Here is a 23,701-nt window from a genome sequence, read left to right as displayed (position 1 = left end):
CATGAATGTCATGTCGAAATCAGAGGACAACTTGCAAGAGTTGGTTGTCACCACCATGTGAGTCTCAGAGACTGAATTCAGACTGTCAGGTTTAGAGACAAACACCCAGTGAGCTGCCAACTCTCTAATAATGTCAGATTATTTCTTATAAGTGTAATTACTGGATAGGAACAATCCAATTTCCCACTCTCCCTTTTTGTCCAAATTTTAAAATACACTGCCAAGTTCCTTTCCCGAAGAAATTTCCCATTATTACCTTCGACACCTGTTTTTAAAGAAGATAACGGAAAAAAAAAAAAAGAAGTTAATTGGATAGGGGCATCGCTCAGCAACAGAATGGTGTGCATGTCCAAGGTCTAGGATTACACCGTCAGCAAGAACAACTAAAACAATCCTAAAACTTAAAAGAGGGGTCTCTAATATACTTACCAGTGAGAAGCTGGATAGCTGTTCTGAGGGGCAGGAGTAGAAAAACTGTTAAGAAGCTATGCCTTGGCTCAGGAAATGCCAAAATATAATGAGTAAGGGTGAATTAACTTGTGACAAGTGAGTTGAAGGCGGGAAAGCATTAGTTTTGAACAAGAAAACCAGGACTCTAAACTCATTTCTGCCACTCTGTGACCTTCATAGGTTGCATCTTGTCTCTGGGCCTTAATTTTTTGAGATTCAGGTTGGTTTATTTCATGCTTTAAATTTTACACTATCTTCAGACCAGGATTCCAGTTTCTATTGGGTTTGCAACCCAGTTGGTGCGGAACTTACACGGACTCTTCAATCAGGAAACACCATCTAGTCGCGCGCTGATACTTCCGGTCGGCGGAACAAAGAGTCTGAAGTACTAAAGGCCTCACTTCCGCGTGACGAAAGCTGCGCCGAATCCTTAAGCCGCAGACCCATGACTTGCCAATGCGGCTGCTCATGCGCCGTGCACGAGCGAGGTGGGCGGGGCGCCGGAGGGGCGGGGTCGGTCCTGACTTGTCTCGCGGTTACTGGGCGTGCAGGAGCGCGCGAGGCTCGTGGGCGGTTCTGGGCGGGCCCTCACCTGACATCTCTGGAAGGCTCCGCTGAGTGTCAAGTTTTCGAGGTCGTCTCAGGTGAGGGGGTCGTGCGGTAAGTGGCTGTGCCGCGCGCCTCGGTGTTGAAAGGAAGCTGCGGGAGGAGCATTAGTCGTTCAAGGGGGCGCGGCACCACTGGGAGCTCTTCGCGGCCCCCGCAGCAGCCATGGCGAAAGGCAGAGTCGCCGAGCGATCGCAGACCGAGATGCTTCACTCGACTCCAGCGGGGGACCGGGCAGTGAGGACGCAGGGTTCCGCCGCGTCAGGTAGCAAAGATCATCTGAAAGGTGAGTGGACCTGCGGGCCGGAGCTGAGGTTACCCCAAAGACTAGGATCCCATGGTGCAGGTCGCTCGCAGGGAAAAAGGGACCTTTCAGCTTCTAAGGATCTCGGCAAGAGAGTCATGTACTTGGCGAGAAAACCCTCACAACAGAGGGCTAGATTTCTAGTAGGTACTCTTTCTCAATAGATTTTAGTTAAGGGAAACAGTGACCCCGACTTCTTGTGACATCAAATAGACAGGTTCGTTACCAGGCCACCCAGACAGGTGTTTAAGAGACTTGAGCTTTCATTGCATTGTTTTCCAGATGAACATACTGAGGGTTATGCAGCTACATGACTTGTGTAGAGTCACAAGCCAAACCAAGGTTGTGATTAAGAGCAAGGACTTGCCCTTCCGGGTGCCACTTGAAAGTGTCAGATTCTAGCCGGGTGGTAGTTGCACATCCTTTTAATCCCGGCTCTCCGGAGGCAGAGGAAAGAAAGTTCGGTACTAACTTGGTCTACTTAGCGAATTCCTGTGCAGCCACGGCTACACAGAGAAACCCTGTCTCGAAAAAGCAAAAATTTCAGATCTTGTGTTTCCATGTACCCTGGTTTGTAACTTAAATTTGTTTCTTTGATTTGTTTTCAAGTCAAGTTTCTCCGTGTAGCCCTGTCTGTACTGGAGGAACTTGCTCTGTAGACTGGGCTGGTCTCTAAGGCAAAAAGATTCGTTCATCAGCTTCGGCCTCCCAAGTTCTAGGATCCAAGGCATGCACTACCACCTCAGGCCCGCTGCCTGCCGCCTTGTTCTTCCTCCTCCTCCTCCTCCTCCTCCTCCTCCTCCTCCTCCTCCTTCCCCCCCCTCCCTCCCTCCCTCCCTCTCTCTTTCTTTCTTCCTGACCGTTCTATAGACCAAGGTGATTTGGAACGCAGAGAGCCACCGGCCTTAATTTTCTGAGTATTGAGATTCAAGGAGTGGGCCACCCACAGTAATGAATTTGTAACTTTGAAAAAGTATGGGAATTTAAAAACCAAAATAGTTGTTATCTTATCTAATGCATGGTATAAACAGAACAGTTCAGCTAAGCTTGGCTTCTATGAGATGGTAGCACATACCTTTAATCCCACTATTCTGGAGGCAGAGGCAGGTGGCTCTCTATTGAGTTCTAGGTCAGCCCAGTCTACAAAAAAGTTTCAGGACAAGGAGAAACTCTGTCTCAAAATAAACCAAAACCCAAAACAACAACAAAAACACCCAACAAAGTAACTAAGGAATAAGGAGACTCATTCATAATGTGTTTTAGCCTAGTACACTAACCTGAAATTTCCTTTTTTTTTTTTTTTTGGTTTTTGGAGACAGGGTTTTTTTGTGTAGTCCTGTCTATCCTGGAACTCACTCTGTAGACCAGGCTAGCCTCCAACTCTTGAACTCAGAAATCCACCTGCCTCTGCCTCCCAAGTGCTGGGATTAAAGGCATGCGCCACCACCGCCCGACATAACCTGAAATTTCTTGACTCTTTAAATATAATTTTTTAAAATGATATGTTTGTTTGTTTGTTCGTTTTATGTCTGTGAGTACACCATTGCTCTTTTCAGACATACCAGAAAAGGGCATCAGATCCCATCACAGATTGTTGTGAGCCACGATATGGTCGCTGGGAATTGAACTCAGGACCTCTGGAAGAGCAGTCAGTGCTCTTAACCACTGAGCTATCTCTCTAGCCGCTTAAATATAGTTTTAAGGGGGAAATGTGAGTGCTTTGATTTTGTAATGGGATAGTATTATTCATTGCTTTTCAGCAACTGTAATGATTGCATCCTTTTCTATGCTTTTGAAACTCAGATATCTGAAGTGATTAGAACAAATAGCCATTAAATTGTTTGTAGCTCACTGCTGTCTTCCATTGCTAGCAAAGGCCAATGGGTGGTCTTATAAGACTATGTAGTGGAGAGGCTGGAAAGATGGTTAGTGGTGAGATGGTTAGCTGGAAAGCCTCAGTGGTTAAGCATACTGGCTGCTCTTGGAGAAGACCTGGTTCAATTCCCAACATGCACGCCAGCTCATCACAATCTATAACTCCAGTTTCAGGGAATCTAGGACCATCTTCTGGGTGACCTGCACTCACTCCCACCCCCACACAAATAAAATCTTTTTAAAAAATAATACACAGTGGAAATGTATTTTTAGCTAATTTTAATGTCTGTTGTACTCTAGTTTGCCTCTCATTAGGTATTTGTATTTTGGAATACACTGTGTAGCTAAATAATTGTCGTATTGCTTGAGATGGTCTTAGGTTGTGTGGGTTTGTTTTTTGTTGTTCCCCCTTAGACTTATAATAATAATAATAATAATAATAATATTATTATTAATACCACCCTAAAACTTCCAGAGTGCCTTTATGGTGGTTTCTTTTATCAAATGTCTTGAAAACTACACACACATAAGCCAAAGGATAGAGATGTACAGCTGTGCCCTCTGGAAGAAATGGGGTATAGAGAAGTGAAGGATAAGGGGATGTGGAGCTAGGGGAAACAGTAGGCTTGAAGGTTAGTGACACCCTTTATGTGTGTCAGTAAAGAGGCAAGTTTGTCAGCAATGTTGGGTGGTAGATTAGGATAGTCTGTTTGGCATGGTGTTAGATTATATTAGGCAAAACAATGCTTTTTAAAAAATTCATCTTGTTTATTAATGACTTAATTCTTTTTCCCACTTCTGCCTTTTCCTTTATTTATTTATTTATTTGTTTGTTTATTTATTTTTATTTTTTTGAGACAGGGTTTCTTTGTATAGCCCTGGCTGTCCTGGAACTCACTCTGTAGACCAGGCTGGCCTCGAACTCAGAAGTCTGCCTGTCTCTGCCTTCCAAGTGCCGGGACTAAAGGCGTGCGCCATCACTGCCTGGCTCTGAAAAGTACTTTCTGATAGAATCTTCTTACAAATTCTATAGCACTTTAGTGAGTGGTTTTTATTTGTTTTTAAGATAGTCTCTGTGTATCTGGACCTGACCTGGAAGATCCTATTTCCTCAGCTTCTGAGAACTGAGATCCCAAGAGTGGGCCCCAATATAGCAGGCCATAACACTTTTTTGTCTGTATGAGAAAGAGTCTTATTACATAGACCAAGTCTAGAACTCACTGTGTGGACCAGACTGCTTTCCATCTTTTGGCAATGGTCCTGTCTACGATTGCAGACAGGCCACCATCAATGGCCTTTTGGGTATGTGAGATTTTGGGTTTTTGCTTTTTTTTCCCTCTTTGCTCTTTTTTCTTATTTCAGGGTGTATTTTGTATTATACATGCATTAGATACAGGGAGATAAGTTCAAAGGTCACCTTTGATTACATTTTTGAGTTGCAGGCCAGCCTTGTCCACTTGAAACCATCTCAAAAAACAGAAAATGTAGAGGTACAATATGGTTAATTTTTTAATGTTTTGACGCTCTAGCTATTTTCTTACTGTGTTTCACTGACTGAACTTGAACTCACCCTGTGGACCAGGCTGGCTTCAGACTTACATTTGCTTCTGCCTCCTGAGTGATGAAACTGTATATAGAAATTAGGAAAAAGGTGCTTACAAGAGGCAAAAATTAAAGATGTCAATAAATGGAAACAATTTACAGAGTAATATCTAGAAGGAAATCTGTTAACATTTAATATAAAGATAAGACAAAGGACGTTGATTTTTGTAAACATTTCTAGGAATAGAAAAGGGAGTTCACTAGTAGGAGTCAAGGGCCTTGGTTAATGAGGAGAAATGTAGAATTAAAGTCTTGAAAGAACTTATTAGCCGGGCGGTGGTGGCGCACGCCTTTAATCCCAGCACTTGGGAGCCAGAGGCAGGCGAATTTCTGAGTTCGGGGGCAGCCTGGTCTACAGAGTGAGTTCAGGACAGCCAGGGCTGCACAGAGAAACCCTGTCTCGAAAAAACAAAAAACAAAAACAAAACAAAAAACAAAAGCAAAAACAAAAAAAAAACCTTATTAATCATTTTAGAGAGTGTTACGACAGGATTCCTGTGTGTCACTGATAGATAGTCCATAGTGAAGGAGGGAAAGTATATATGACTTGTAGGCTGGTGAATCGTGATTCTTTCTCAGGCAGTACCTTTGACCTGGGAGAAAGTTAGAAAGGCAGATATGGAGATAACAAGTGTGATAATATTTATTCCTTAATAATATTAATGAATATGATGATAATATTCAGAAAGATCTAGAAGCTAATGCATTTCAAGTGCAGGCATGGTGGCTACAAGAGCTAAAAGCACATGTGTCTGGCAGAGTTGCATAGTACAAGTTCACATGGAAGTTTTTAAAAGACTTAGAACTAAGTGGATTGCATGCTGGCATTTAGGTTTAATTGAATTACGCAGGAGCATCACTGAATCATAGACATCCACACTGTTAATGTATACTTGTTTATTTCAGAGAAGCCTTGTGCAGAAGCTGGATCAGCAAGAACATCACTCCTCATACTGCTGTCCATTTTTTCATGTGCAGCTTTTGTTATGTTTTTGGTATATAAAAATTTTCCTCAGCTTAGTGAGTAAGTATATCACAAAAGAAACTGAAAATGTCTAGATGTTTTAGAGATGACATAAGTTAAAAGCTAAATCTCCTTTAGCAACAGAACTATTAGGATGCTTGTGTACTAGCTCTCACCCATATAGCAAGTCCATAAGCTCTGTTCAGATTTCCTGGTTGACTTCCTTCTTGCCTTCCTGCCCATTGTATTATACAAAGATTCTCTTAGCTCCTTTTTTACTTAAATTCCTGGTTTCACCAAGAATGACCTTGAATTTGTAGTTCTGCTGTTTCTGCCTCCCTAGTCTGAGATTACAAGTGGGTCTACCACCCCAGGTTTTGGTCCAGAGTTCCTGTATGTTAATCAAGCAGACTACAGCAGATACATCTCTTCATTTCTTTAAGACTAGGATAGGAGGAGCTGGAGAATTGACTGTGCAGTTAAGAGCACTGCTGTTCTTCTAGAGGTCCTGAGTTCAGTTCCCAGCAACTACATGGTTACTCACAACCATCTGTAATGGGATCCGATGCCTGCTTCTAGTGTGAAAGTGACAGTGTTTTCATATATATATAAGATAAATAAATCTAAAGGTGGGGGTAGGAAAATAGTGGTGATGTATACCTTTAATTTCACCACTCCAGGGGCAGAGGAGGAGGAGGGTGTGTCTCCGAGTTGAAACTAACCTGGTCTACAGAGGAAAGGCTAATAGTCCACATCCAAGGATTGCCTTGACTTTCTTTTTGGAAGGCTTTCATGGAACTAGTTCCCAAATGAAAAGTTCTTTTACCAGGGTTTGGCAGCACACACCTTTAATCCAGCATTCCTCTGAATTGAAGCCCTCTCTCTCCCCACTGCTAGATCTGAAAGAGTTTAAAACATGGCTGAGGAGAGCACACATACACCTCCACCCCCACCCACTTTGACCCTCAGCCCTTCCCACATCCTCCACCCAGTAGTCACCTCTTTCTCACAATAACACAGGATATCTGGATTTGACTTTGATCCCAGCACTTGGGAGGCAGACATGAGGCAACCCTAGTGTAAAGAGTTCTAAGACAATCCTGGCTATTACATAGAGAAACTCTGTCTTGAAAAAAGAGAAAAATTTCAACTATGTGTTTGAGACCAGCCAGGTCTACATGGGGAATTCCAAACCAGCCAAGACTACCTAATGAATCTGTTTCAAAAAGAGGAAAGGAGGTAGGGTAGCTTTCATCATTTTGACCTGGGATATCTTTTTTCTGTAAAGCGTGATTTCAAAAAAGTTTCTAATTCTCATTATAAATGATTATTGACTTTAGAAAAAAATATTCAAAATAATGTTAAATATGTTTTTAATATGTTAATATTCATGGTTAATTTCTTAATGTTTAATTTAAAATTTAAGCCAATATTAAAAGAGATGTATTTAATATTTGATTTGTATTATTTTGAACTTTAATTTGTATTTGCTTAGACTGTTGAGACTACAAAATGTGAATTTGTCCTTATTACAGATCAATGGCATTGCATTATTTTGACTTTGACTTTATCATGAAACTCTTGTTTTTAAATTTTTTTACATTATTTTTTTTCTTTAGGGAAGAAAGGGTGAATATGAGGGTTCCGAGAGATATGGATGATGCCAAGGCTCTAGGAAAAGTTCTCTCCAAATATAAGGACACCTTTTATGTACAAGTATTGGTTGCTTATTTTGCTACCTATATTTTGTATCCTTTTATCTGGATAATGTTTTCTAGTTTGTTCAAAAAAAGTTTTCAAAGGTCTACTGTGTAGTTAGAAGTGATGACTGTTTTCCTTTCAAAATGTTAATGCAAGGGGCAGTAAGATGTCTTTAGGTAAAGGCACCTGCTGGTAAAGCAAGCATGATGTCCTGGATTTGATGCCAAGGATCACATGGTAGAAGGAGAGGACCTGCTCTTAAACATTGTCCTCTGACCTCCACATGTCACTCATGCCCTTACACATACACACCCAAGTAAATTAATTTAATTTAATGTTTAAAATAAAGTGGGGTTTGTTTTGTTTTTTAAGACAGAGTCTCACAGTGTAGCCTTTTCTAGCTTGGAACTCTAATTCTTCAGCTCTCAAACATTATAACTCATTTAATGCCAGCCAGCACTCCAGAGGCAGAGTCGAATGGTTCTCTGCGAGTTCAAGGCTAGCCTGTTACTTAGAGAAAAACAGTCACATATAACCCAGGCTGCTCTTAACCTTGCTATGTGGCCAATAATGACAATGAACCCCTAGTCTTTTGAATTTACCTCATACATGTTATAGGTGCTGGGAATTGAACCCAGGTCCTCTGGAAGAACAGCTCGCACTCTCAACCACTGAGCCATATCTCCAGCCCCTTTATTTTATTCTTTTTTTTGGGGGGGGGGCTATAATTTTTAAAGTTTTGTATTTTAATTCTAGTATTCATTCATTTGACCAGTTTTTTAAGAATAGTAAGTTTATGCTAAGTTCGTGTCTTATGTTTTGAGTATTAAAAAAGTATTACTAAGCTGGAACAATGGGAGAATATAACAGCATAGTTAATCAGCCAGTCTTCATTAGCACTTACTAGTGTGCTTTTAATCTTAGCACTAGGGGGGCTGAGGCAGGTGGATCTCTGAGTTTGAGTCTAACCTGGTCTACAAAGAAAGTTCCAGAGCAGCCAGGGGCTACAAAATGAGAATGTCTTAACAAAACAAAACAAAGAGACTGTACTGAAGACTTTTTTTCTGACTGAGCCACCCAATTTGTCCCTGCCTGGTGCCTGTTGGGGATGTTTGTTCTAGATTTCCTCTTAGCATAATCTTACCAATGTTGTATTTATTTGCTTACTGCATTTTGCGTCATTTGTTCATGGGTATCTAGCTTGGAGCTAGAGGCATCTGGCTGACAACTTACATACTTTTTAGACATTTGATTATGATTTTACATTATCCTTTACTGTAAGTTGGGTATTACTAATCCTCAAAACAAAATAACGAGAATCTCCACAATATACAACTAATTTTAGTGCAGCTGTGATACTACAAGTAGAAAAACCCACCTGCCCTCATGGGACAGGGTTCAGTCCAACACAACACAAGGAAATAATACTACGTAAAATTACTCTGGGGTTCTTAACACAGGTTCTGTATTATAATTTTCTTTGAATGTCAACTTTATGTTGTAAAACTAACACATCATTATGTCTTAATCCTTAACTTAAAAGTTAACAGTTTGCAAACGTTTGCTATCCCAGGTTCCATATTCCTCAGTATTCTCTCCGGGTTTCTTTATCCCTTCCCACTAGCCTTATTCCTTGTTTGTTTGGTAAGTATGTGAAATGAATGTGGAGACATGAAAATAAGTAGAGCATTGGGGATGCTAATGGCAGCTGAGCTCTGCCAGGCAGTCTCATCTCGTCAGTTTTCAAGATGCTAATGTTAATTTATTTCTGTTCAGTCTCATAAGGAGCTCTGAAGAGTTTGCTTTTCCTAGAATGAGGGTACTATAGACTTACTTGTGGTTACATAGCCCTTCTTTCCTGTTGTACTTTGTAGGTCAGATGGACTGAAGCGTATGTGTGGACTCAGTGAGTCCCTAGTCTGGGAGTAGTGTCTTTATGCATGGCTATAGTAGAGGGTGGGAACGAACAGCTCCTTAAGCTGAAGGCCAGCAGTAATTACTGGATATGGTCAAAAGTTTAATCTCGGGCTGAAGAGATGGCTCAGCGATTAAAAGCACTGACTGCTCTTCCAGAGGTCCTAAGTTCAACTCCCAGCAACTACATGGTGACTCACAATCCTCTGTAATGGGATCCGATGCTCTCTTCTGGTGTGTCTGAAGACAGCTACAGTATACTCACATATATGAAATAAATAAACCTAAAAAAAAAAAAATTAAAAAAAAAAGTTTAATCTCAGGTGCCAATTTATTTTCACTGATCTTGTTTGAGTTAGTTTGAGAAAGGACAGATCAAATGGGTTTTTATTCTTTTTTTTTGTAAAGATTTATCATCTATCTATCTATCTATCTATCTAATCTAATCTAATCTAATCTATCTATCTATCTACTTAGTGTATGTGAGTATGATGGAGCTGACTTCAGACACACCAGAAGAGGGCATCAAATCCAATTACAGATGGTTGTGAGCCACCATATGGTTGCTGGGAGTTGAACTCAGGACTTCTGGAAGAGCAGTCAGTGCTCTTAACTACTGAGCCATCTCTCTAGCCCCAGTTTTTATTCTCTAAATAAGAAATAGTATATGGACTACCTTGCTTGGGTCTAAAAGAGACAAGTTAAGTAAATGCATCTACAGGAATAAGATGGGAAAATACAAATGATGCATGTGACTTCTTGTTTTCCAGTGCTCTGGACTTGGTGCCTCATTCTGCTACATGCTCTCCTACTTGGTTGGAAGACCCGTTGTATACAAATACCTAACAGATAAGGCAGTGAAATGGTCGCAGCAGGTAGCTGTAAACTTTAGTTTGTTTCTTTGTGGATCTTTGATTTTGTCATCATTAAAAAAAAAATGTTATAAGAAATTTTTTTAAAAAAGGTTATTTGAGAATTTTATACAGTGTATTTTGATTATATTCACACACGTCTTATTTTAAGTATTTTTTTTGTTACAGGTCTCACTATGTAGCTTTGGCTGGCCTAGAACTCAGTTTGTAGACTAGGCTAGTCTCAGATTCAAATCTGCCTGGCTCTGCCTCTGGAGTAGAAGAATTAAAGGTTTGAGCCACCACTCCAACAAGAAGTTTATTTTAAAACGTGATGGTTAGTTTTAATTGCTGACTCGACACAAAGTAGAATAAGCTGGAAGAGAAAATCAAGTGACAAATAGTCTAGATTGGGTTGATCCGTGGGCTTTTCTTACTTAGTTGGGTTATATGAGATGGGAAGACCCACCCTGAGAGTGGTCAGCACCATTTCAAGGACTGGTCCTCAACTGAATGAGAAGATGAGCAACCTACCACCTCAGAAAAGTGACCCCTCACTCTGATAACAGCCACTAGCTCCCACTAGCTTCCTCGCTGGTGGCAGAGCCTCATAAGCCCCTCTCCATGTGTGCTGGAAGGTTTGCTTGCTTAATCTTGGACAAGTAGCCATAGGTGCTCTCATTCATGAGTGCAGTGGCCATGTAATGTCCGGATATCAGTTCACAGAATTCCTCCCATCCTCTAGCTCTTAAATTCTTTCCTCTTCTGTGATCTTCCCTGAGACCCATTTAGATCTGAGAACTTAATGCCAGCACTTTGGCCAGTTATGACTATGCATTGCTCCCCACCACAAAAAAAACGAAACAAAACAAAAAAACCACTTAGGGTTTGGTTTTTGAGAGTAGCACTAACCTACATGTATAAACATACAGATTTAGAAGGCTTTGATAACATATTAGTGTCTATGATCTCTCTAGCCATGAGCTTGTGACCAGATTTACAGTGGCCCAGTTTATATTTTTTGTGATGACCTTTCCATATGGTATTTCATGTGGATACGATGTATTTTGATCCTATCCACTTCGTTTCCTCCCTTTAGTCCCCTGGAGACTCACTTTCCAACACATTCTCAAGTTACATGTTACATGTCCCTTTTCTCTCTTTTTTTGGGAGTAGCAGGGTGGGTTGAGACAGTTTCTCCATGTAGCCATGGAACTCGCTCTGTAGATCAAACTGGTCTCAAACTCACAAAGATCCTCCTGCCTCTGCTCCCTGAATGCTGGGATTTAAGGTGTTCGTCAATCACCACCTCTTTGTCTTTTTTCTTAATATATCCCACTGGATCGGGCTGGTGCTCGACCATACATTAGGTAATTGATGTATGAAATTCATTCATTCATAATAATTTTGACAAAAATAGTATCATTGGGATGCAAAAATGATGTTCATGCTTGTTATTATTATGTTCTTTTTTCTTTTTCTCCCTCTTGCTCTTCCTTGATGTGTGCTAAGGATCCAGGCCCCTGCTTGTACAAAGCACAGTGCTCTGTCACTGAGCTGCACCCTCAGCGCTCTGCCTTCATTTGTTTGTTTGTTTTGAGACAGGGTCTCTTATGTAACTTTGACAAGGAACTCACAGACATCTGCCTGCCTTTGCTTCCCGAGTGCTCGGATTAATGGAGCGTGTCACCCTGCTGGCAATTTTACTTTAGTTTTAAATTTTATTTCCAATTGTTTTTTAATTTACTTGTATGCGTGTGTCATGTGTGTGTGTTGATGTTTATAGAGGACAGAATAGAGTCAGACCCCTGGAACTGGAGATACAGGGAGTTATGATCCTCCTATGGGTGTTGGAATGTGAGAGCAGGTCCCCTGGACGAACATCAGGTGCTCTTGACAACCAAGCTGTTGCTTTAGCCCCACTGATTTTACTGTTTTTGAGACAGGGTGTCATGTAGCCTGTGCTGACCTTGAATTCAAGCTCCTCCTGTCTCTTTTTTTCTTTTTAATTTTGGTAAACTCAGTTGGCAGAAGATTTAATGTCACTGTGAAGGCATTCCAAAATTAGCCACTTCATGTGTTGTGTGAATGTAGCAAATTGTCAATGTCTGACTGAAGAACTTTCAGCTTACTGCTGCCAGGCATTTCAATAGGAAAAGCTGTCTTGTTTAAGACTAGCAATGATTCATATACTCTACACAGAAAAATGCTACTACCATAATCTTTGATTTTATTAGACCCTTTATTATTGTAACAAATGCTGGAAAAAAATATAAACATGATTTTTCTGCATGGTTTCAGTTTGTAGTCCCTAGCTCTGCTCATTTTTAGGCTACTAGTAGGACAAAATATTAGGGCAGTGGGTGTTTGTGGCAGAGTCTGTTCATCTCATAGCAAAGAGGAACCCAACAAGATCCTACCTACTCCAAGAACACCCTTCAATAACCTACTTCTTGCAGCTGACCCCCTCCTCCCAGTTTCTGTCACTTTTACTAGCTCCAGCAAGTAGAGACCCAGGCTTCAACATATGTTATAGTTGATGGGGGCTCTTTTACTTTTAAACCATAATGGGGAGAATTCTATTTTTATAAAAAGATCAGAAGCCAGGCTGTGAGTTCCAGGACAGCCAGGGCTATACAGAGAAACCCTGTCTTCAAAAAATAAAAACAAAAGGATCAGAAGAAATAATTACACTTCAAAGGAAATATAGAGATCATCCTGCTTCAACTTCTTGTTTTGGAGAAGGACATTTTATATTTTAGTTTGTGATCATTTATTTGTAAAACATCTGAAATCTCTGGCTAGACTTTCAGTTTAGACTTTCAATCCAGTGACACTTTTGTTACATGTGTACTAAGTATTAGATTTACATACACATTTTTCTTTGGAATAACTGTTTTGTATAAGTGATTTTGCTAGTAATGCGGAAATACAGGTAATCGGTATTTAATCTTGCCATTTCTCCAGCCCCTAATCCTTGGTCTTGCATGTGGTAAGCAAAATCTATACCACTGAGCTACATCCCCAGAAAATACATTGTTTTCTCTTGGGTAAATTGTGATATGTCTGTGGTAAGAACTTAAGGTATTTTATATTAAACAACTTTGAAGAGTGGTCTTCACTGATACTGGTTTTTTTCTTACAACAGGTAGAGCGTCATAGAGAACATCTTATTAACTACATTATATTTTTGAGAATAACACCATTTCTGCCTAATTGGTTTATTAATATTACATCTCCTGTGATAAATGTACCATTGAAAGTGTTTTTTATTGGAACTTTTCTAGGTAAGACTTCTGACTCATGTTGTGTGACAACTCATTGTGTGCATGTCCAACTGTCCAGCTGGCCTAGATTTCCTGCTGTTTGCAAAATCACCAGTACCATATATAACTCTTGGGCACAGAGCCTGGCCTAGATGCATAGCTTGTTCAGTGTGTTGTAATGTGCTATCTCTTTAAAGAATGAGCACTTTCTACTAGATATTATTTTAATAATGTGAGATTAAGCAGAACCCCTTTACCTTTTTTTGTTTGTTTGGTGATACTAGGGTTCAGATGGATATGGGTGGGGTGACCTGTATGTTAAGCAGTCTGTACCACCAATCACATCCTTAGCCCAAAGAGAATATTTTTCCATCCCAACTCTGACCCAGCAGCCCTTTCTTCCTTTGCCAATGGGAACCAGTTAGATCAGAGATGTCAGGATCTCAAGGCCGTGAGTTTTATTGGCTGAAAGCTCTTTTTATGAGCCTAGACTACATGCTCCCTGATGAGCATCCCAGGCCAAGCTCCAGGTGTCCTCTGATCTTTTAGAGAATTTGCTGGTGATGACTAGTGACTGACCAAAGATAACTTTTACACAGTACTTTCTCTGTTGCACAGATTTCACTGTCCCCAAGAAGAACTTTTTTTTTTTTTTTTTTTTTGGTTTTTTGAGACAGGGTTTCTCTGTGTAGCCCTGGCTGTCCTGGAACTCACTCTGTAGACCGAACTCAGAAATCCACCTGCCTCTGCCTCCCAAGTGCTGGGATTAAAGGTGTGCGCCACCACTGCCCAGCTTGAGTTACATCTCTTAACCTAGTTTTCTGTAGTGGGCTGGGGCAAGGGCGTTGGCAGTACGTGGGCTTGAACCCAGGGCTTCATGCTTGCTGGGCACACACTATACCATTGAGTTAGACCCCCTGGCCATGTTGTTTGTTTTCACTCTTTACTCTGGGACAAATTGCTTAGGCAAAGCTTGATTTCCTGCATTGGCTGTCCTGTAGTAGTTGGAATTACAGGACCGACTTACTTTTTTAAAAATACCTTTAAAAAAAAAAAGATTTATTTATTTTATGTATATGAATACACTGTCACTGTCTTCAGACACACCAGAAGAGGGCATCAGATCCTATTACAGATGGTTACGAAGTACCATGTGGTTGCTGGGAATTGAACTCAGGACCTCTGGAGAAGCAGTCAGTGCTGTTAACTGCTGAGCCATCTCTCCAGCCCCTAAAGTATCTTTTTAAATGACTTTAAAAAAATTTTAAGTACATTGATGTTTTGCCTGCATGTATGTTGGATCCCCTGGAACTAGAGTTATAGACAGTTGTGAGCTGCCATGTGGGTGTTGGAAATTAAACCCAGGTCTTCTGGAAGGATGGCTGGTGCTCTTAATTGTGGAGCCATCTTTGTAGCCCCAAGACTAACTTTTAAAATATTAACTTGCTATGTTGACAAGGCTGGCCTCAAATTCACAGAGATCCTCCTGCCTCTGCCTCCCAAGTTGTGAGATTAAAAGTGTGTTTTTCTACATCCAGCCTGGTTTCTTCTCTTTCTACTTCTGTGTGTGTTCCAGGGATCAAACTTAAGTCCTTGGTCTTCTAAAACAAATGGTGACTCACTGAACCATCTGGCTTGCCTTGTTCTTTTGAATATTATTTCAATTTAAATTGAGACAACAGGGAGAGATTTGATCTTGCTACATGTACCAAAGAATTCATTTTACCCAGCACACAGCTGTTGGTAGAACTGGGTGAGCCGTGTAAGGGTATGAGGAAGAGTAACAAATTGTACTTCCATGTTACATATTGTATTCCATGTTATCTGTGTGTCAGATAACTTTATCATTTCAAAGTGTAATCCATGTGAATGCTGGTGTGTCCTGGGATTGATCACTGCCCCTTGTATGCTAAGTACCTGCTTTAAATTCTTAATCCTTTCTTCAGATTGCAAATAGCTGAGTACCTGAAAGACATTTTATGCACACAGAAATTTAAATTTCTTAAATATGATTTGGAGGTCTGGGAGATGGTTCAGAGGTCAGTTCTCACATGTAGACTTACACCTGTTTGTAGCTCTAGTTCTAAAGATCTGATGACCTCTTCTGGCGTCTGTTGGCACTGCATGCACATGGTGCACTACATACTTGTGCACAAAACATTTGAAAAGGTGATTTCTCCTCTATTTGACAGGCTGCTACTGCTCCTCACTCACTCACTGTTTGTTTGTTTGTTTTTAATTTTAGGTGTTGCACCTCCCTCTTTTGTAGCAATCAAGGCAGGAACAACTCTGTATCAGCTTACAACAGCTGGGGAAGCTGTTTCCTGGAATTCGGTATTTATTCTGATGATTTTGGCTCTTCTTTCTATTCTGCCAGCCATCTTCCAAAAAAAACTAAAGCAGAAGTTTGAGTGAAAAATCATGGCTTTCTGTTTACCACCACCATCACTCCTGCCACCACTGCCATCACCATCTCAGGATTAGCAGGTGTATTCATTTTATGTTTGGAAATCACCTCTTCAGTAACTGGAAGAAGGATTTATAAAGTAAAAAATTATATCCTGTGAGATATAATGCACATATGTGGCAAGGGAGACCAGAAGTTAGTATGCTATGAGAAGTGCTGTCATCTACATCTGACCTGTGAGAGACACCTTACAAGTCACTGTTCCAGGATTGGCTCTGAGACGTCATTCATAATGGCTTGGTTTGGAATTCTTACTCTAAATGATTCATTTAAAGTGTTTTTCTCTTTTATGTCTGACTAATGACTAAGATAGTGAACTCAGGTACAGTGGAACATGCTTATAACCCCAGCTGCTCAGGAGACTAAGGCCAGAGTATTGCTAGTTTGTGACTGTCACAAGATACCCTGTATTAAAGTAAAATAAGGAGCAGTGAAATTAAATAAAATAAAAATTCAGAGCACAAACCAAATACTTGAAGCAAAAATGAGTTTTTCATTTTCTTTCTCTTTTCAGACAGCACTTTCCATAGGCCAGTAAATGTAGCAAGGATGGGTTATTTAAGTTTTCCTTAGAAATTTGTATCATGGATTAGTCTGATAATTTGAATTCTGGCCAGTCTGTTTTCATCCTTTTTTTCTAGGTTTTACAGTATTTCCACCATACATATAGAAAAGGAGAATTATATATCTGTATCATATTGGTGTTGATAATGTATATTAAGATAATGATATTTTGTTACAGTGTCTTTATTATCTCAAAGGGGGCTCTAAAAGTAAATACTCGAAGCATATACTTTTTAGACATTAATTATTTTATACTGAAACAACTGACAGTAGGACATTAGTGAATAAATCTAGTTTATTTGTTCCAATGACTGTAAAATTTGCCTCATAGTTTTGTCTGCTCATTAAAGAACATATTGCAATTACTTTTTGTGCATGATACCTCTGCAATGGCTTTTGTTGCCTTTCCTGATGATCTTTGGGGCAGCACTTGATTAGTACACTTTCCCAATGGTAAAGCTTGTACCCTCTCGCCTTGACATAGTGATCAGTGTCTCCACCATTCTTAGAGGAGACTCCCTTTGGCTGCTTAGGTATGTCTCTTGTTCCATGCCAGGACAGAACCATCTAAAGCAATAAAATCCCAGTTGGTATGTTGAACAATTGCTTTAGTGGAATGGGAAGTCCTTGTGTTTTTATTGTTCAAAGTCTGATCATCTCAAAGCCTGTTTCTCCTGCAAAATATGGAGTAATCCTTTTCTGCCACAGTATTAACATGTGGAAATATTACAAATACAAGGAAAATAATACTGATCAATATTGTAGTCTGTCTTGTGTCCTTTTGTGTGAAATTGTTATGTCTAGCAAAGTTTTCTTTCTTATTGACCAGAGACTGAGTGATGAAGTTTTTGTTATTTTTACAAGTGAGTTAAACACAGCTGTTTGGGACGAAGTTTGCTAATATATATATATCTCATCGAAGCTGGGCATGTGACATGCTTGCAATCCCATGACTTCGGAAGTAGAGGTTCAGGGTTAACTTTGGCTACATAGTGAGTTTGATGCAACAACCTGGGCTATATAAGAACCCGTCTCAAAAAATACATGTATATATATTAATTCATACAAATTTTTATTGGGCCTTTAAAGCTTAGATTTTGGGGAAACCCTGCTGTTTTTTTTTTGGTTTGTTATGATGCTTAACTCTATGCCGAGAGTATTCTCTCCATCGTCTAGTGCATGAACCCTTTCCCCTTGCTATATTTTTTCCTACATTCAACAGGAGTTACCACATTAGTTGGATATATTTTCTTCTCCCAGTAGAGAGTAACCATTGTTTTAACATTTTACCCTTTACTGTCAAGAAAGAACTTGGACCTAGCATTATGACTAATTAATGCCCAGTGCTTGGAAGGCTAAAGCAGAAGGATAAGGAGCTTGTAGACAGCTTGGATTGCCCTCAGCAGTGGATTGTACTCCACAATCACCTGTATGTCACCTGTGTTCGTGGAGCACAAATTTGACATAATGCCAAATGTAAGTAGTCTAATCTTATCTTTGGTGCCAGAAATCGATTCCAGGACACACTAGGACTGAGGCTTGACCACAGCCACAAAAGATTTTCTAGTAGTCCCAACAGGACATTCTATTGTAATGGAAAGGCAAGCAGGCTAACTATGTAGTCCACACACTAAGAGAGACAATGTCCTTCTTAGTTTCTGATTGTATTTCCAGGAGCTTTGTTACTTTGAATGTAATATACCTACGATCTTAATAAATGTAAACTAGCTTCGTGGTGACAGTGGCGCACGCCTTTAGTCCCAGCATTTGGGAGGCAGAGGCAGGTGAATCTCTGAGTTTGAGGGCAACCTTTTCTACAGATCAAGTTATGCTACAGCCAGGGCTACACAGAGAAACCCTGTCTCAAAAAACCTAAACAAATAGATTGATTAATAAAATAACGTAAGCTAAAATATAGCTTAAACTGGAGAAACTTCAGTGTCATGCATGCTTCAGATTTAATTCATCAAAGTACATTTTTAAAAACATCTCTCTCGAAAAAAAACCAAAAAAATAAAAAAATAAAAAATAAAAAAAACTAAAACATCTCGATGAAAAGAATTGTTTTGATTATTGTTATTATTATTGTTGTTGTTTGGGGATGTTTGTTTTTTCAAGACAGGGTCTCCCTGTAGCCCTGGCCATCCTGGACTTAATTTGTAGACCAGGTTGGAGTCTAACTCACAGTATCTGCCTGCCAAGTGCTGGGATCAAAGATGTGTCTAACTTGGGTTTTTTTCTTGTTGTTGTTGTTTTTTTGTTTTTTGTTTTGTTTTTAAAACTTGGGAATTGAACCTAAGTTCTTGTTTTGTTCTGTTTTTTGTTTTTGTTTGTTTGTTTTTTGTTTTTCGAGACAGGGTTTCTCTGTATAGCCCTGGCTGTCCTGGAACTCACTCTGTAGACCAGGCTGGCCTCAGAAATCCGCCTGCTCCTGCCTCCCAAGTGCTGGGACTAAAGGCGTGTGCCACCACCGCCCGGGTGAACCTAGGTTCTTGTGCACTGTAGACGAGCAGTCTACCACTGAGCTATATTGGTGGTCCCCTCAAAAATTCTGACATAGATTGAGTTCTTAAGAACAGAGAGCATGAGGACTGGGGTATAGCTTAGTTGGTACTTAGCTATTTATTATAACATCTCCATCCCTCCACAGCACCTCATAAACCTGGCCTAGTGGTGCATACCTGTGACTCAGACCCTTATACATCCAGCAAAAGGATCAGAAGCAAGTTCTAGGTTAACAGGCTAGCATTTGTTTAAAAAACAAAACTAAATACATGATTTTTAAAATATGATTTAAGTCTGTTATAAATGTTTCAAAATAAGATTAAGATCAGTCTGTGGGGTGCTGGAGAGATGGCTTAGTGGTTAGGACCACTCTGCTCTTCCAGAGGACCCAGGTTCATTTCCCAGCACCCACATGGCAGCTCATACTTGTCTATAACTCCAGTTCCAGGACTTCTGATACCCTCACACAGACATACATGTAATGAACATAAATAAAAATAAATAACATATTTTAAAAACTGGAAATAACTTCCCAACCAGTAATGTTTGAATGAGTGATCTAGTTTCTCTTTTTAGCAACTATGTTCATAATAGACCAAAATGAAAGCAACCCAGATGTCCCTCAATGAATGAGTTTTTAAAATGAAAGCAAAGTTAAAAAAAAAAAAAAAGAGTTCAGTGTGGTGGTACATTTAGAATCCCAGCCCTCAAGAGGTGGAGGTGAAAGGAATAGAAGTTCAAGTCTAGCCTGAGCTACATAATACAACCCTGTTTCCCAAACCAACAAAAAAAATCTAGCATCTCTTAAATCTCTTGGCTTGAGCTATAGCTCAGTATTAAAGATTGCCCAACGTGGCTTTTAGGTTAACCTCTGGGAAAATACAACCAAAGAGTAGAAATTAAAGAGACCAAGTGTGGGGTGTTTACATACTAGATGTGGCTGGAGAAAAACGCAAGTCCTGCCCAGGCTAATAGTGAGAACCTATCTCAACAAGCATGAAAGGGGCTGCAGAAGTGGCCTTTCTGTCTCAGATAACCATGATTAAAGGAGTGCGCCACCACTGCCCAGCCGAAGTAAATAAATCTTGGGGAAAAAAAAAAGCACTTGTTTCTCCTGAAGAGGACCAAGGTTTGATTCCAGAGCCCACACAGCCCCATAACCATTTGTAACTGCCAGAGGATCCAATGCCCTTTCCTGACCTTTGTGGGCACCAGGCACCCATGTAGCACACATACATACATGAAAGCAAACATACACTTGGGAGTCAGAGGCAGGTGGATTTCTGAGTTTGAGGCCAGCCTAGTCTACAGAGTGAGTTCCAGGACAGCCTGACTTACACAGAGAAACGCTGTCTTCTTGAAAAACAAAACAAAACAAAAAAAAGAAACAAAAGAAAAAAGAAAACAAACATACATAAAATAAATCTTAAGTCCTTATGGTCCGTTGGGGAAAGCTCAGCAGTTGCAGTTAAGATCGACTGTTGCTCGTCATGAAGGCTAGAATTTGGATTCCAGCACCTATGTCCTCCAAGTACCTATGACTTCAACTCCAAGGACACATAAAGACACAAAACCACAATTTTTTTAAAGTTTAAAATATATGGTACGTGCCTGTAATCCTGAAAACTGATGCAGATTTGTGAATTTCAGATCAGGACTGCAAAATAACATCTTGTTTAAAAAATAAAAAGGGGGCTCAGAAGTTCTGAGTTCAATTCCCTTTAATCTCAGCACTCAGGAGACAGAGGCAGATGGCTCTCCGAATTGAGGCCTGCTTGGTCTACATACCAAGTTTATGCCACCCACAGCTACAAAGTGAGACCCTGTCTCAAAAGCAAAACAAAAAGCACTTTCCTATAACTCAGACTAGCCTTGAGTTTACTGTTAATGAGAATAGCCTTGAACTTCTGATCCTTCGTCTGTACCTTCCAATAGGCCAACAGTCTCTTTAACAATGCTGCATAAAGAAGTAAGGGAATAAGAACTAAAGAAGTCGCACAGTAAGTGAGGCGTTGGATTGTGGCTCAGTTGGTAGGGTGCTTGCCTTGGCATACACACAGCCATGCATTTAAATCCCCACACTACAAACACTGGTCCTTGTAATCCTACAATTTACTAGGTGGAGGCAGGATAATTCGGAGGATGAAAGTCATCCTCAGCTACATAGTAAATTTGAGTTCAGCCTGATCTACACTCTGCCAGTGGGCTATGCCCCAGTCCTTAGTGGACTGGCAGGCATTCCTTGTGAGATTTTTCAGTATTCCTGGTGGAAAAGTTGACATAGATGCTCATCCTGTCCTGAGCTTGGATCTCCGAATTCCCCCATACCACACTGATCTTGGAATTCTCTGCCCAGATTATGAACTTTTAAAGGAATAAAGGCAGAAAAAAAAAAAGGGCACTCATGTCTCACAGAGCTTCAGTTTGCATGGACTAGTCCCTCACCACATATCATTAAACCAAGTGTGTGGCCATTCTGAGCACAGTGCCCTGTGTGTGCGTGGAAAGGCAATGAAGATGGCCCTGGGCATAGAAGAAAGGTAGGTATAGATGCTGCCTGCCCACTGGCCATTTCCAGCTCAGTGCTAGCAACCAGATGATGAAGGTCAAAGGTGAGAGGAGAATGGAGCAGAAGCACAAAGAAAGCCATGATGAAAGAGCAGAGCAGATGCTGACTTTTTAGCTTTGCAAATCTGTATCCTGTCTATGAGCCATGTGCTGGCATATATCCAGCAGCCCTGCCAGCAGCACATGCTGTGTGTGTGTATGGAAAGGATGCCTCTTTTCTTTAGACACTCTGCTGCCACCTGTTGGAAGATGGTTACAGTAACTATGCAGATTAATGGCGCCTACAATTAGACCTATTTGATGGACCGGTCTGTTCAAAAGTTAGTACAAAAGTTAGTAGGCAGCCTATGCTATGTGCTACCCTCAGGGTGTTAGGAGCCAGAGGCACAAATACTAATTTACAACCTGAGGTGAGTTTGATACCAGCCTGGGCAACCTGGAGAACCCTATCTAAAAAGACCAAACAACAACAAATCCTAAAAAAGTCCATTATAAGTTGTATGTATTTTCAGATTAGTGATATTTGCTATTTTTAGTGGGTACTTTTTGTCTATCATGAGCCATAATGTAACCACCACTACAAGATACATGACAATTCCATCACCCTGTCTTAAAGCCTTTCAAAATTGTAATGTGGTACCATATGCTTTTTAACCTCAGCACTCTGGAGACAGAGACAGGTAGATAGCTATGAGTTTGTAGCCAGCCTGGTTTATTTAGAGTTTCAGGCCAGGCCAGTCAAAGATACATAGTGAGACCCTGACCCAAAAATTAATAAAAATCTGGCTGGAGAGATGGCTCAGCAGTTAAGAGCACTGACTGCTCTTCCAGAGGTCTTGAGTTCAATCCCCAGCAACCACATGGTGACTCACAACCATATGTAATGGCATCTGGTAACCTCTCCTGGTATGTCTGAAGATAGTAACAGTGTACTCACATACATGAAATAAATAAATAAGTCTTTGAAAAATTATAAAAATCTTTCAGAGTTCAGTTACAGCTAAATATATCTGCCTATGGGATCCGGTCCAAAGCCTTTCATTTCTCCCTTGCTACACCATCCGGTCTTTCCCAGGACACTCTTGTCCCCAAGCTGATGAGAATAACAGTGCTACTGTATTCACAGTCTAAGGAAAAAGGCCGGGTGCAGCACACAAGAGACCATCTGGTCTGATTCTGAAAAGCTTTTTAGTCCAGTGGGACATGGGAGGAGGGGAAGGGCTGAGAGAAGCAACTGTTAGTGTCTCTTTGGCTTGGAAAGCCAAAGATATTCCTCTGCTTTCTGGGTCTGACTACCCCACCGTACATCAGCACACACACACACACTCTCATGCAAACACATCTATATACACATCTACTTTCAAGATTGGTCCTGTACCTGAATATTCACTCATACAGAAAGAAAGAACCTCAAATGTATACTTACGTACACACATACACATGTTCATATACTACTTTTGGGAAAGTTGTAAGACTTGGTGATGTAACATTTGTTCCTGTTTCTCAATTCATCCTTTCTCAGTTGCAGCATCAGAAGTGGCCTGAGGCTGACTGATTTGGGGAGCTTCCTTGCTGTTGTCAGTTATGTGGCTAAAAGGTTAAATAAAGAATGAAGCAGGCCGGGCAGTGGTGGCTCACGCCTTTAGTCCCAGCACTAGGGAGGCAGAGGCAGGCGGATTTCTGAGTTCCAGGCCAGCCTGGTCTACAGAGTGAGTTCCAGGACAGCCAGGGCTACACAGAGAAACCCTGTCTCGAAAAACAAACAAACAAACAAACAAACAAAGAATGAAGCAGAGGTGGTTGATGGTTCAGTGAAGGAGCTGACACATAATTGCTCTCCAGGAATCAGCCTTGTTAACAGAAAGGGCCTTGGGCTGGAGAGATGGCTCAGCGGTTAAGAGCACTGACTGCTCTTCCAGAGGTCCTGAGTTCAAATCCCAGCAACCACATGGTGGCTCACAACCATCTGTAATGAGATTGGATGCCCTCTTCTGGTGTGTCTGAAGACAGCTACAGTGTACTCATAAATAAAATAAATAAATAAATCTTAAAAAAAAAAAAAAA

General features: G+C 40.6%; 1 protein-coding gene across 2 annotated transcripts; it reads left to right on the top strand.

Annotated features, from left to right (window-relative positions):
• Positions 1–1,025: 1,025 nt before the first annotated feature.
• Tmem41b (transmembrane protein 41B) lies at positions 1,026–17,321 on the top strand. Of its 2 annotated transcripts, none has more exons than XM_028768118.1 (7): positions 1,026–1,342; positions 5,816–5,861; positions 7,421–7,549; positions 9,053–9,146; positions 10,187–10,291; positions 13,416–13,554; positions 15,779–17,321. In XM_028768118.1, the coding sequence occupies exons 1-7, from the start codon at positions 1,222–1,224 to the stop codon at positions 15,946–15,948; spliced, it is 804 nt and encodes a 267-aa protein (XP_028623951.1). In that variant the 5' UTR covers positions 1,026–1,221; the 3' UTR covers positions 15,949–17,321. The 2 variants fall into 2 exon arrangements, with proteins under 2 accessions (XP_028623951.1, XP_028623950.1); XM_028768117.1 differs by having other exon boundaries at positions 5,744–5,861.
• Positions 17,322–23,701: the final 6,380 nt, after the last annotated feature.

Source organism: Grammomys surdaster, unplaced genomic scaffold (genome assembly GCF_004785775.1).
Source record: "Grammomys surdaster isolate TR1022 unplaced genomic scaffold, NIH_TR_1.0 184, whole genome shotgun sequence".
NCBI lineage: Eukaryota > Metazoa > Chordata > Mammalia > Rodentia > Muridae > Grammomys > Grammomys surdaster.
The sequence above is the reverse complement of the archived record's forward strand: the minus strand, read 5'-3'. Positions and strand labels throughout refer to the sequence as shown.